This window comes from Protopterus annectens, chromosome 5.part0 (genome assembly GCF_019279795.1).
Source record: "Protopterus annectens isolate FY-2018-M chromosome 5.part0, PAN1.0, whole genome shotgun sequence".
NCBI classification, from domain to species: domain Eukaryota; kingdom Metazoa; phylum Chordata; order Ceratodontiformes; family Protopteridae; genus Protopterus; species Protopterus annectens.
This window is the reverse complement of record NC_056735.1, coordinates 355,024,614-355,039,976: the sequence shown is the minus strand read 5'-3', so window position 1 is coordinate 355,039,976 and position 15,363 is coordinate 355,024,614. Positions and strand designations below refer to the sequence as shown.

Here is a 15,363-nt window from a genome sequence, read left to right as displayed (position 1 = left end):
CTCTCTACATCCATAAAAGTAAAACAGTGTTCAACTCCTTGTAAAGTTACATGTTTAGCTAATACTTTTGTGGTGGTGCCATTCCTAATATGAAGTAGATGTTCCCTGATCCTATACCTAAACTTCCTATTAGTTTTGCCTACGTAGAATGCTGAACATAGGCTACAGATTGCCAGGTAGACAACATTATCAGTGTTACAATTTGCTGTCACATCAAATCTATAGGTATGATGGATGTCTGGATGGACAAATTCATTGCTCCTATTTATATATATATGCACTGATTACAATTGCCCCAAGATGTTGTACCTTTTGCCCCTTCTATTCTATGTCGCTGGCCCTCATTAGGGTAGCATAACATCCTTTTTAATGACTTTCTATTTTTAAACAGAAAGCTAGGACTCTCTCCTATTACCTGTTTAATCTCAGGATTCTGGATTAATATGCACCAAATTTTCTTGATCACATTCGTCACTATATTTATATCACTAGTGTAGTATGTAGAGTATCTAATAGTTTCTTTCCTTTGTTTCTGCTGTTCTATCCTTTCACCTCTCGATGAAAAGTAAGGTTTACCTATATTGTCTCTCCATGAGGTGGCTTTACTCAAAATGTCAGCTGTCATATTATCAGCATATCCTCTCTCACTAAATCTGGATCACAATATCTGTGAGTTCTTTCTTAAATACTTCATCCTTAGCTGTTAACCTGGAGGTTCTAAGGGTTTGTCCCTTTACTGTATTCCTAAATATATGTCCTGGATGCATGCTACTTCTATGAAGTAAGGTGTTCCTGTGGCATCGAAACAAGTGGAAGTTACCAACAGATTCTCCAGTGTTGAATGCACCCAAGATGTGTTTTTTACTTTTAATATGTACAATTTAAATGGTAGAATATTCCTTTAGTTGAAAAGTTTATGTGGGTGTTAAAGAGAACAACTTCAGAAATAAGTAATTACTTATTTGTGTAAATCTGATATTACTGAATTCAAGTTTTATTTAGTGTACGTAAGTAGGAGTGTGTAGGAAAAAGAATGTTTATTTGAAAAGATGGTGTTTGTGAAGATGTGTAGGATTATTAGAGTAAGGGCAAGGTGAGGGGTTAGATCTAGAGTCTTGCCTGCTTGATGTTTGTGTTGTGTGTCCTTTTGTATTGTACAGTGGTAGTAAGGGAAAACATTTTAGTAAAGTAATGTATATGGTTGGAGTTAGGGGGCAGGGTTAGCAGATATGATTATTGAGGTGCAGGTGAGACATTAGAAAAGGGAATACATAATTAAAAACTCTTAGATAGCTGTGGTTAAAGCAACACACAACATTGAAACAGATGAAGATTTATCTTACACCATGCACAATAATAAACTAAAAAAATCAGCACAAGCAGAAAAACTTAGAAGGTATACTGACAAATGTAATGGAAAGGTACAAAACCAGCAATTCTTCAATGACTCAGAAATGTTTTGTAGAGAAGTAGGAAAGACAGCAAAGGCAATGGTAACACCACCTAAGAAAGAAGAAATCAATACATTTTGTAGAAGTATTTGTGAAGAGTGTTGAAAATAACACTGATGTTGAATGGTTAGACGAGTTAAGAGAAGCAGTAAAAAGTTCTAATACAGAGGATATGAAACAGAGTGAAGGAACGGTCAAAGAAATTGAAAAAAAATTAAGAAAGGCTTCTAAATGGAAAACCCCAGGTCCACATGTAGTACCTAACTTCTGGCTAAAGGTATTAACAACTTTGCATGATGATTTATTCCTGAATTTAAATTCTTTATATGTACTTTCCAGCACGCACTTGGCTTAACAACAGGAAAAACATACTCCTCCTTAAGAGCAAACCTGATGACATCTACTCTGGAGACATTCTGGAGATCCTCAAGCAGAAGGGTGGTTGGTTACTGATAACCCTTCCCAAGAGGACTCTGTATTCTTGGAAGCCTTTGTGTGTGGCCCATCTACCTCCTGGGTGACTCTACTTGCCAATGAGGTCATTGATTTGATTTCAAGGTGGGCATAGAAGGAACCTGGTGCTGTTGAGCCAATCCCCAAGAGACCAGAGAGGATCCGGGTACCACCAAAACAGAGAGAATTTTGGAGCAAAGGAGTACCAGTAGATGCCATGGTTTTAGCGGCAGCCACAAAGAAGGAACTCACAGAACAGAGTTCATCTCTCCATCTATCTAACAGTGAGTCTAGGGCATTGTACAGATTTGAGAAGTGTGTATATGCTTCAGCGACTTTTGCACTCAGGACACTGAACTATTTGGCACACTTCACCAGACGTCAGAGGGACTTGATTAAAGAACTTTCCAAATCCGTCTCTGGGACCATTCCTTCTGAGGCACAGAGCTCTGTTGCCTCACAGTTGTCTACCCTACAGTTCATCACAAATTCGTCCATGAGGCTCATTTCAGATGCAGCTGAAGGTACCTCAGAGGTTGCAGATTCATGCATTTCCATTAGGAAACATGCCTGGAGGCGCCTGTGTGATTTTGTTGAGCACTTCAAGTTCTCATTTGTCAATATTCCCGTTGACAGAACTTTTTTGTTTGGCCCTAAAGTTAAAGATACACTCTCCAGATGTGAGCAAGATGGTAAGACCCTGTCTGCTGTGGGTGTATGTTTTTCGATTCCTCAAAGAATCTTCTCTAGGAACGAATGAAGTGGTCGAAAAATGTGGTTCAGAAAGTCCCAGGGTCCTTTTCATGATCCACATGGAGGTAGCTTCCCCATGGGCAGAGGGGGCAGGGGAACTCTAATGGAAGATGCCACACTGCGGAAGAGGAGGTCCGCAGAACTAGGGGTCCAGAGATTTTCTCTTACAGACCCTACCAGTGCTCCTGAAAGGAGGCATGATTGTCCACTGGAGACAGTCGGGGTCATCTATCCCTGCACCAGAGAGCCTGGCTGGACATTATAAAAGATACATGGGTGCAGAGGATTATTTCCAGATGTTATATAATACCCCTTTCCCTAGACCCCTTCAAAAGTAAACAAAATTCCCAATGTTTCATCCAGTCAGAGGAAAGATGCAGCTCTAGAAATAAAAAAAAAACTGCTAGAAAAAAAAGAGTCAGCCAAGAGGTGCACCCAGACCAGAAAGTCTGGAACTTACTGAAGATTCTTTTTAGTGCCAAAGAAAACAGGGGACTGGAGATCATTTTTGGATCTGAGCAATCTGAAGGAATTAGTTCAGCATACAATGTTCCAGATGGTCACAGTTCAGTCCATTTTGCCCTTCCTGCACAAGGATGATGGGATGTGCTCATTAGATCTTCAGGATGTGTTACTATCACATAAAAATAAACAGATGATCCAGGAGATACATATGCTTCTGGCTGGGAGACAGTCATTATCAATTCACAGATCTACCCTTTGGCCTCACCACAGCCCCCAGGGTGATCACCAAATGTATGGCAGTAGTAGCAGCTAGGAATTACTATCAGTCACAACAAATCTCAGCTAGAACCATCTCAGACATTAAAGTTCAAAGGGGCCTTGTTCAATACACTGTCAGTGACAGCCTCCCTTCCCTTACCAAGGGTGCAAACTATTTGATTTCAAGTCAAAAAGATAATTTAAAATTCTTGTCTATCAGCTTGTTTGATTCTACAAGCCTTTGGGTCAATGTCCACTGAGATAGTCCTGGTTCCATTAACAATATATCATATGAGAATTCTTCAGTGGACCCTAGCAACTCAGTGGTCTCTCTTAATTCCTCCGAGGTTTTGGGTTTCTAATATCATGACAAGAATGGACTCCATTCCTAAGTCAAAGCATGATTTAAGTTCATGAAATTAGTATTCTTTCAATCTTTGATGTTAGCCAGAAGTGCTCTTCGCAGCACCCGCAATATGCCCAGTAATGACTCCTTCTACAATTCATATGAAGTTGCATGTATCAGTAACATATCTAAGTAAGATTGTAAATTCTTTTTTATAAGACATGTTGCTCCTGCTACTATTGGAACTGTCTGGGTATCCTTCTTTCACATTGCCCTTGTTTCTACCTGCAAATACTGGTATTTCATGACTTTGTGTCTCTCTCTATGTTGAACACTGTAGTCACTTGGGTGATGCTACTTTTGTCTTCTTTTTATGGACTGCTGTATCTAGTTTTCTTGCATCTGTGTTTTGAACTGTTGGTAATTCCATATGATATGAATGTCATTGTTTGCTAAAATGCTTTGTGGCTCAGGTTTCTAGTGTTTTTCAGCTACTTCAGTAGTATAATGTTTGCATAATCCGCAATGTAACAGTCTTACCACATTATTATGCCTTTCAGTATACATTCCTTCTGCCATTAGTGTATCACAACCAGCAAAAAGATGCGCGCCTGTTTCCATTTCTGTTTTATAAAACCAACATTTGTCTGATTCTGCCACATGTTCATTGGACTTTGTAAACCAACGTGTACGTAGTCCACTATCTTGGGCCACCAGTATTAACCTTTCATCTTTTGGTTTAAATTTACTTCTCCTTAACCATTCCTGTGTTCGATCCTGATCAACATGAAGTTATTCCAAGGGTTTTTTATATTTGCAACTGCATTTATACATTTTCTACATTTCTTGCTTTCTCATCTGATCCTTTACCTTTTATTCTTTCTTTTTTTTTTTTGACACATGCAGTTGCTGCCTGATTTGATTTACTTCTGCTTTGATTTACATTCCTGCTTGACACCATTATGCTTCTGCTAAACTAAGCAGGGAAGTAATTTTAGACTTATTCTCCTCATGTTTCAAAACTTTCACTCCATTTGTTTCTTGTGAGGTCAGCAGATATGTATGCAGTTCCACGATTGTAGATCTGTACACGTAATCAATTTTGAGGAGGCCCATACCCCTTTCAGATTGGGGAATATATAGTCTTGATATACACTGATTTTTATAAAATATGTGATGAGCATGAAGCATCCTTCTTGTTTTCCTGTTCAACAGATCCAACACCTTTCGGTGCCAGTCAGTCACTCCAAACCTCTAAGTCAGGACAGGGAGAAGAAATTGGTTTATAGCTTGGACTTTGTTCCTAGATGCCAACACTGTTTTCAGTATTAATTTTAGTCTGCAATATTCCTTACTAAGTTTTATTTGCATTTGTTTGTATTTCATTGTTGATCCTTCATCAATTCCCAAATATTTATAAACTCCATCTTGCTCAAGTTCTTTTATATCACATTCCTGTCCCAAACTGATGTTTTCTAGGTGCTGCAGCTTTCCTTCTTTAAAGATTGCTTTTGCACATTTATCAAGACCAAGTGACATTCTTATGTCAACTGAAAAAGTTTTGACCACTTGCAGTTGTGCCTTCAGTTCTTCATTTGATGAACTATACAGTATAAATCATCTACAAAAAGAAGATGAGAAGTCTTTACTCTTTGTTGTTTTCTGGCAGTCAGATTGTAGCCATGACCTAATCTGTTAAGTAGACAGCTTAATGGGTTAAGGGCAAGACAAAAGAGCAGCAGTGACAGAGAGTCACCCTGGAACATCCCCTTTGAATTTTTATCTCTGGAATAATAATTTGTCCTTTGTCATGGGTTAACTGCAAAGTAGTTTGCCACTGTTTCATGTTCTCTGTAATTTTATCCATGTAGTGTGTATCTTATTCATTTTTAAACACTCTCTTATCCATGAATGTGGGATACTGTGAAATGCTTTTTTTGTAGTCTGTCCATGCCATACTTAGATTCTTCCCCTTTTTACAGTCCTCCATTATGACTTTATTTAACAACAATTGACTTTCTTTTATTACCCTTTTGTTCTATTGCCATGATTGAGTTTTCTTCTATATAATTATAAACTCTCTCGGCATCAGTTCCAGTGTATAGTTTATATGTCATCGTAAAGGCAAGTTGTTGGTGTATAGTTTTTAGGATAGCTTGCAGGTTCTGTCTTAGGTAGGAGTATTCTTTTTCCTGTTGTTAACCAGGCAAAGATGTTAATACTTTTAGTCAGAAGTTAGGTACTGCCTCTGGGCATGGGGGTTTTCAGTTAGGAGCTTTTCTTAACTTTGTTTTAATATCTCTGGCTGTTACTTCATCCCATTTCATATCCTGTACATTTGAACTTCTTATTCTTTCTTTTACTTCTTCTATCCATTTAGCATGTTTGCTATGTTCCACAGGATCTTCATAGCTATTTCTCCAAAATGTATCTATTTCTTTTGGTGGTCTTTCAGTTCCATTTGCCTTGTTTCCCAGTTCTCTATAAAACCTTTTTTGGAAAACAATAAATTTCTTATTTTAATCCGCGGTGGTGGTGCTGCGGTAGCGTTGTCACCTCACAGTAAGACGCTGTCCGGTTCGATTCTCAGCTAGAGCGTCTTCTGCGTGGAGACATGCGTGAATGGGTGTACCTTCGTTGAAGGTTGTGCGTCAGGGCTGGCAACTTGGCACGTAAAAATCAACTGCCAATCATTAGTGGACCGGAGTTCCGCTGTGGCGACCCCTAACCGGGAAAAGCCGAAAGACACAACAATAAATTGCTTATTTTGTACATTTCTTTTATATTTATCTGCATATCTTCTAAATTTTTCTGCCTGTGCTGATATTTTTAGTTTCTTATTTGCGATAGCGCATGATCCTGATCTGTTCTAATACTGTGCATTGCTTTTATCACGTCTGTCTTTGAGTATTTTTGTTGATCTGTTCCCTCTTCTATACTCTTTTTACAGTGACACTTCTTGTCTTAATTGCTTTATACTTTTCTCTATTCGATACTTCCATTATGACATTTGATTATTTCTCCCCTTCCTTTCCCTTACTACTCTGTGTTTTTATGGTAAAACTTTATCTGTTATTAATTTAGCTGTACAGAAATATATAGTCTATATTACTTCTGTTATATCACATCATTCTCTATGAACAGTCCAAATTACTGTGTTCATTTGCTTGATCCGACTTACTTTTTGTTTTTTATTGATTTTCCCAGCCTAGTTCTTTCATTGATCTTAATATGTCTCTCCATCTCTATTAAGTCAAGCAACTCTTCTCCTAGATCATTTTCTTCTAAACTGAGGGCACATCCATTGTTCTGCATATCCTGCAGGCATTCTATAGAAAGTTCCAGGGCATCTTCCTGTGTCACATTTTTTTCAGTTTCATCCTGTGTCATCCTTTGATCTTTCATATGGGAACTCACTGGCTTATCACTCCACAACATTGACTGCATCAGAGTTGCCACAGTTTCCTGTTCTTTCTCTTGCTGTGTAACTTCAGCTGAATATTTGTACTGGTTTCCTATGGAAGACTCCAAAGTATCTTCATGTGGAACTGATCAGATTGTTTCCCGCTCCACTGATTTCTCCTTAATTTGGTGATCCATTGCTCTATCCTGCTGTGATGTTATCAGAGTTGTATTTTCCACACTAAATCCTTCACTTAGCAGATAATCCATAACCTTGGTTTCTATTTCTTGAACTTCTCCATTACTGATAGTCTTTTCTACTTTTCCTCTTTGTTTTCTTATTTTTTGTATCGTAACAGTTTCCATGTTTGGATGCTTTTTGCCTGTATTTCTCTTCAAATATCTTTGGTGCTGCTCTTTTTGCATTAATTAGTTTTGCTTTCTGCTTTGCATAAATATTGCACCATATTAAATCTCTCTCTCTTTTTTTTTTTTACCATGTCCATATTTCTTCTTCAGATGTCTCCTTCTCCTGTTTTTCCTTACTTGGTGGACTCATTGTTCCATCATGCTGTAATGTAACCTGTTTTAGACTTTCAACACTAGATCCTTCACTTCGTGAGTGTAACATACTTTCAACTTCTATTTTCTTAACTTCTACTTTACTAATCTCCTGTTCTATGTTCCCTTTTTGTGATATTTTTTTGTATTGTGAAATTTTCCATATCTGGATGCCTTTGCCTGCATTTTTCTTCAAATTTCTTTGAGGCTACCTTTTTTCTTGATTAATTTGTCTTTCTCCTTTGCATAAATATTGTACCATATCACATATTTCTTTCCTGTGTCCGTATTTCTTTTTTATACCTTTCAAAAGTGTCTGTATTTTGTTCTTTATATTTTCGCACTTCCTTAGTTGCTTCTTTTTCCAAATGGCCCAAGGTATCTTAGTCTGTATAATGTTTTTATAAGTCTGTTGTATTAAAGAACACACATTTTTATTTGAAGCTTCTGACAGTTTTCTTGTGGAAGTATTTTTTTTTCCTCTAATTTCTCTCATAATCTTTTTGTATATCTTCTGTCTAGCAATTCTGGGCTTCTTTCATAATAAATATTTATTTATTTATTTAACATTTGTTTACTGGGGAAATCCGACTGGGCAAATTTGCCCATTTTCAGCAGAGGCCCAGGGAGAAAAGCTCCACATAATAACAACATAACAGTCAGTATTTTAAACAATAGTGAAACAATTAGAGAAATGATAGTAATAAATCACATAATAACATATTACAGTTCAAGTTAGTAATAAGGCTAACAGGATCACTAAGTAACACATTGTTTGACAATTACACGTAGTATCAAGAAGTCATTCAGTGGAGTTGTGTCTCAGAGATACAATGGAGTAGTGTCTCAGATATACCTGTTTGGTACCGTAAATTATGTTTAATGTTGTTATACTTACAATCACATGGGATCAGTAAGCAAACAGAGATATACTGAAAGTGGAGACTAGGGAGAGAGAAGGTGAGGATACATAATTTCTTTCTTATCCTCAATAGTCCATTCTGTTGTTTTTATGGCTCTTTTTTGGCCTGTCAGTTTTTGTGATTTTTTGTGCAGTACTACTTCCTTCTACAATAGCGGGGCCATTCTCCTCCTGGGCCTGGCCTAACCCCACTGTAGGAATGTTTCCGTGTCTTGAAGATTTTTTACAGTCATTTTTTCCAGTCCTGGTACAAGTGCACCTACCAGGATTGGGCATTTTTTTATCCTGGGTCTTGTGCACTAAGCTGTCTTTTTTATTTTTTAATGTACTTCTGTCCATGGTATATGCAATATAAAATACAGTTGATGTATCAGTGTCATCTTGTTGAGATTTTGTGAAAAACAGTGCCCGCCTTGTGAAGGTACTCACTAAGACTTGAGTATGGATTCATTTCCATCAGTACTGCTCTCCTTTGCTTGCTGACTTATTATCCCTCCATTCGGACACTTATCTCTCCCTCTAGACCCTGTGATAGTTATGGTTCCATTAACAAGATGTCATATGAGAATTCTTCAATGGACCCTAGCAATGCAGTGGTCCATTTTGAATCAACCTATGTCCACCCAGATCAAAATAACTTAAGCATGCAAAAAGTACCTCTTGTAGTGGATTCACTCAGATCAGATATTCAAGGCCTTCCATTCATTCTTTCTCAGCCCAAAGCCATAGTGACTACGGACGCTTCCCAAATTGGGTGTGGGGACACTTCTTGGGAAAGATGGTCCAAGGCTCCTGGTCCTTTGATGAGGCCAACACCAATGTCTTGGAAATGAGAGCAGTACTCCTAGTGTTGCAGGCTTTCCAAGACTCTCTCCCTTCCGGAGCTATTGTGATTCAGACAGACAATATGTTAGTGGTATGGTGTATCAACAAACAAGAGGGAAGCAGATCTTACCCCCATGTGCTGAGAAGCTCTCAGATTGTGGCAGTAGGTGACCTCATACAATCGATTTCTGATAGCAATGCACATTCTGGGGAAATCCAACGAGATAGCAGACAGGTTGAGCAGGTCCATTTTATTATTGCCTCACAAGTGGTCACTCAACATGAGAGTTGTGGAAAATATATTCTGCCAATAGGGCCAACCTTGCTGTAATCTCTTTGCATCTTCCCTCAGCAAGTGCAGCAAGTTCTTTGCCCTGATCCCTCCCTCTGGGGGAATCACTGAGAGATGCTCTACTCCATTATTGGTCCCACGGTCTCCTCTATGCTTATCCTCTGACCCCTCTAATCTCCAAATTTCTCCAAAAGGCATCTCAGTTGAAGAGCAACGTCATCCTAATTGCCCCTTATTGGCCTCATCAGATTTGGTTCCTCTTTCTTTGCCTTCATCTCGTTCACCCTCCATGTGTTCCGGATCCAGTTCCAGACCTCCTGTCTCGCCCAATAGACATGATTCACCCGGACATTTTAGGCCTAAAGCTGACCGCACAGTTGCTCCACTTCCATTGATAGCTAGACAACCCAGGTTGTCTTCCTCTGTCCGTCACTTTCTTTTAGCTTCCCATAAAGCTACCACTAGAAGGATTTACAGAAGTAAATGGAAAATATTTATTTTTGTGGGCACAACAGAAAGGCATTGACCCTTTTCTAGCACCAGTACATACAGTTCTCGAGTTTTTGACTACAATTTTTAACTATAAAATTACAACTAGCTGCCATTTCTAATGTTCATGTAGGAGTTAACAGTTCCATCTTAGCTTCTTCTAAACTTTGTAGGGCCTTTAGAAGGAGTACTTTCTTCTGAGACCACATTTTAAAGATCCAACTCCGCTATGGGATTTGTATTTAGTTTTACAAGCTTTAACTCAATCTCCTTTTGAGCCATCAGTAAAGTGCGAACTAAAATTTTTAACCTGGAAAATGATCTTTGTAGTAGCTATAACCTCTGTTCAAACAGTCTCTGAACTTCAAGCCATATCTTTTAAGCCTCCTTATTTAATTTTCCTTAAAGATAGGGTAACAATGAACCAAACTATCCTTTCTTCCTAATGTGATGTCAGAATCCATCATCAATCAGTCTATTAATCTTGCGGTTTTCTTTCCAAATTTCATGAACAAAGGAGAATCCATGTTACATTTGTTGGATGTTCACAGACAGTTACTCTACTATTTGAACAGAACAAAGAATTTCAGAAAAACGGATCAATTATTTGTTTCTTTTGTGGAATTGAAATTGGGCAAGCCAATTACCAAAGTTACTTTAGCCAAATGATTGACTGATTTGCATTTCCTTTGTCTATAACAAATTGGCTTTGTCTTTGTCAAAACTTTTAAGACACCGTTCAGCCTGGTCCATGGCAACTTCAACAGCATTTTTATCTAGGACTTCCATGGATGACATCTGTGCAGCTGCAGCTTGGGCTAATCCTCATACCTTTAATACTCATTATAAATTGGATCTGGTCTCGATGGGAGGAGCAGCCTTCGCGTCAAAAGTGCTCAAGAATATCCTTCCTTAGAGTCCTCCCGAGATTACGGTAGCTGGGGACTCTGTCCCAATTGCTGAGGAATGAATGAAAATTTACAGCATCAGATAAAGAAGTTATGTATTCACCGTAACATTCCACCTGTGTTGTCCATTTTCATTTTTCATCAGCTCCCTTCCCTCCAACCCCCTACCATTTTGTTTATAACTTCTGGAAGAATGAGAAGATACCAAGGAACCAATATCCTTTGAGCTCCACATATTGTTTTTTCATCCTAGTACTGTTTCAAAATTTTTATGAAACTATAAAGCTAGCAAACAAGATCTGAGATATAGTAGGCGACTAGAGCATTATGGGTAAGGGAAGAGCTTGAGAGTATCCACTATCCACGAGCTGTAAAAAGTGGCTGAGTCAGATCTGAAGGTTGGATCTGAATCCAGTTGTTGAGGAAGAATGAAAAAGGACAATACAGAAGGAACAATATGCTGAATACGTAACTTTTTTCTCACATATTATACCTTTGGTTAGCATCACACACCATAAAATATCCAGTCAGACTGTTTGAATTAACATTCAGATCTAATAATCATATTTAACATAATGGAAAGCAAGCATATAACAATATGAATTTAGTAATATATTCACAAGAGATCTCTATTTCTGTTTGCTGTGTACTGTTCTTATTAAACTGTAATACTGCTTTTAATTGATTTTATCTTTTTAATAAATCTAATCAAATTAAATTAACTTCTTTCTTCAAAAATGTTATTTATATATTGGTCTTATGGTAAATCTCAAAATAAAGATTAAAAAATAATTTGGTAACAATCACAGAAGTAGCTGTTAAAGGAAATCCCTCTTTTTCATAAATATTTCACTTGGAAATATATTTTTGCACATGATTAATATTTTTCTATTCTATAATCTAATTCATACAACACATTTTTCTTTGATTCACCTATAGTCTAAGGCAAATCTCACATTTTTCTTTGATTTCCTTTCCTCTTAAAGTGTAACGTTAATTAGCAGTAGGTAGATGAAATATCTACTCAGCTGTTATGGACAAGTAATACATGGTTAATTCTAACTAACATAGATAAACTCAAGCTTGTAACTAACATAGATGAACTCAATATTATAACAGTATAGTTTCAATAAGATGCATACACTAGCATATAGTACTTTTATGCACATTAAACCTGATCACAAACAGTTTGAAAGCCACTACTTACTGCATGCTCAGGCCATTTTTTAGCCTTGATATATACTTACTTGCTGTAACTTTTTTTACCTTTTTTTTTTTTTTTTTAACATTGGCTAGCCCCAAAATATACTTTTCTGTGCCATTATGCAGCACTTTCCAGTCTACTGTGCCATCTCATTCCTTAGATAACACACTTATTTTCTCAGTTAAATGTGATCTCACCTCCCATTCATCCTCTGTTTTTCTTGAAACATCCATTTTTTTTAGTTCAGCAGTCAGCCGTTTAGCAGTCTTTGTGTGCACCTGTGATTAAGCTACCCTAATAAATGCTTCTGTTGTTTTTACAGTGGCTTTATCTAAACCATAAATGATCAGAACCTTACCATTCTACCAACCTTCCACCTCCTCCATTTACATTATCTTATTATAATGGTAAAATGCAGGCAATATGTCAGAGTCACCTGACAATTAGACAAGTTATACAGACACAGGTCTCCTTGTCACAGACAATTATCTCCCTGATTGCCACAACTTCCATAGTAGTTGTTCTTTTTTATTCTGTCAAAGCTCACTTTACTTCCCCATTCTTAACTTCAGACTGTGTTAGTAGTACGCAATTCATCTTTGCTATTTTCAAGGAGTCTTCACAAAACTGCTCTGAAATCTTGTTATTACATATTCCATCACATTCACATTTTCCTCACTTTCCACAACGCAGTACAACCATTAAATTCAAATTTTTGCCTTGTTATGCAGTCCAGTTAAATGCTTCCCTGTCTGCTTCAACTGATTTACCATCTGAAATACCATTGCATGAATCTTGAACATTTGCTGTTGGACTGGTTCAGTGCCTTCTAATTGGTCATGCAAATGTTCTGCTTTGTCATGACATGGCCATTGTTAAATGTTTCAAGTATCCATTGAACAAGCTGCCCATCACATTCACTAGCTCAGTTTGCATGGCTTCCAAACTACTTTCCATTTCAACAACATTCATTTGCAACACTTTATTGACTATCTGTCTATTGACAGGTTTTGGATCATGGAACATCATGGTGATCCCATTTCCACTTGCAGCTAGCTCTCCTTCATCAAATTCTTATTCCACTACACAATCCATTTCTTTCATGATCGACCAAGAGACGAAACCTTATTAATTAACTTGTCTAAAACTGTGACAAATAAAATAGTTTAATTTAATTATTTGGTAGTTTTTAATGTCTCAGATCAAAACAGCATAAGGAGGAAGCTATCTTCAGTTAGTAGCACAATATGTGTCCCCACAAAAGACTTTCTTTGAAGGTTGGACATGCAGTTTCTTGAAATGCATGTCATGTCAGGTGTGTACTCTCAACAGATTTATTCCATTATTCAACTTAAACAAATGTTTTGTTTAAACACTAAACATAACTGAAATAAAAATTATACTTAGAATTCTGATGAACCTAAAAGAATGTTAACCATTAAGAACGAAAGGTGGACTGAAACAGTAAACATAGAAGCATTATAAACAACCAGTAGGTATCAGCACGCACACACAAAATCAAAAATGCGTCATAGGCAAATGAAATAAGTTGGGCTGGACTGTAGGTAACACTGGTTGTAAACTTCATGAAAATGTTCTGAGTTTAATGTCTAGTAAATAGCAATTTATTTACAGATAATGGTTTGTAGATATGATAATTCAGATAATTCTAGAAATTGCCTTAGTTACAATCTGAGTATGTCTGAAACAATTGACAAAGATTTAACTCATTCATTTGATAAAACACATTAAACACTTAATAATTCCTCTTTGGAATACCCACACATATATTATGTTGTATTGCCTAGTTCTTCAAAACTCTGCTGATTATAAAATATATTTAATTTTTAAATAACATAAATAATATTCCATTTTAATTTAATATTTGTGTACCAGCAGTTTGATATCACACATCATTGTTTACCTCTTCCCATGTTAGTTTTCAGGTTATTATTTTGAGAAGTTTATCTACATCTTTCCGTTGTGATGTTGAATTCTCTCTTTCTTCACAGGACTTAAGCACCTTGCATCTGTAAGTGTGAATCTGAACAAGACAATTGAAACAGCTGAAACTTACACATCTGAGAAAGAGGCTGTGCAGATGGCTTATTTTGAGTTAGCAAGAAGGCTGCAGCTGCAAGGTCAAAACTCAGGTAATGATTTTTTAAGAAGCTTTATTAAATGTTCTCCATGACAAAGGACAGGGAGGAGGAGGAGGAAAAGAACACAAAAAAGGCAAATCTGGAATGACAAACCTACGCAGTTCTTATTGAATTTAATAAGATTGTGCAATCCATTTCAGCTTTTAATCAGCCAGAGCAGAAAGTCATCAGTATACAGTGATCTTCTATAGCAGAGGAGAACATATCAATTTTCCAGTGTGTTACTGTGTTTTTATATAGCACTAAGCTAAGTATTAGTAATTATTCTTGTGGATTAGTTCAGAATATCATATAGGTTCTTAGGTGAATATTAGACTAACGACCACAGGAGCCTTTATAACCATGAATTCCACATGTATCCAGGTTTTGGTGTGCTAGATGTTATTTTAAGGAGTGTATGTTAGGGCAAGGGTGGTCAAGCAATTACAAGCTACCTCTGTCCAATAGTCATAGGTGTCAGATCACAGAGAATCTCCAATTTCTCATCCACTGGTTAAGGTTACGCTTGAAGAGGGTCAAGGAAGAATTCTGCTTCACATGGATGGAAGCCTGTTCCAGAGAAGGGGTATTCTATGAGAGATGTACCTGCTCCTACAACTTGTCCAATTCATGTAAAATCCAAAGTGTAAGTCCCTAGGTCAGGTAGTTCTGATGTTATTTGCTTTGCGGATATACAATAGGTCCATTGGAGCCGGATCCAAGGATGCCTGCTATGCAAGACATAAATCGCCTCACAGTAGTTAGTAAGAGACATTAATTATGCCAAGATTAGAGGTCAATAAGGCTCAACAACTAATAGCTAAGATAGGAGGAGTTGAGATAAAAATGATGATGTGTAATCAATCTGTTGGAAAGTCTCCAGGAACAGATGG

The 15,363-nt window shown here is 37.2% G+C and overlaps 1 protein-coding gene across 4 annotated transcripts in view; it reads left to right on the top strand.

The window, feature by feature from the left end:
- LOC122802629 overlaps nt 1-15,363 on the top strand; it is a 1,172,105-nt gene that overhangs the window by 514,341 nt on the left and 642,401 nt on the right. For all 4 annotated transcript variants that reach the window (XM_044072319.1, XM_044072318.1, XM_044072317.1 and 1 more), the window contains one exon: nt 14,342-14,482. In XM_044072319.1, the coding sequence (XP_043928254.1) occupies nt 14,342-14,482 (141 nt within the window). The remainder of the gene's footprint in view (nt 1-14,341; nt 14,483-15,363) is intronic.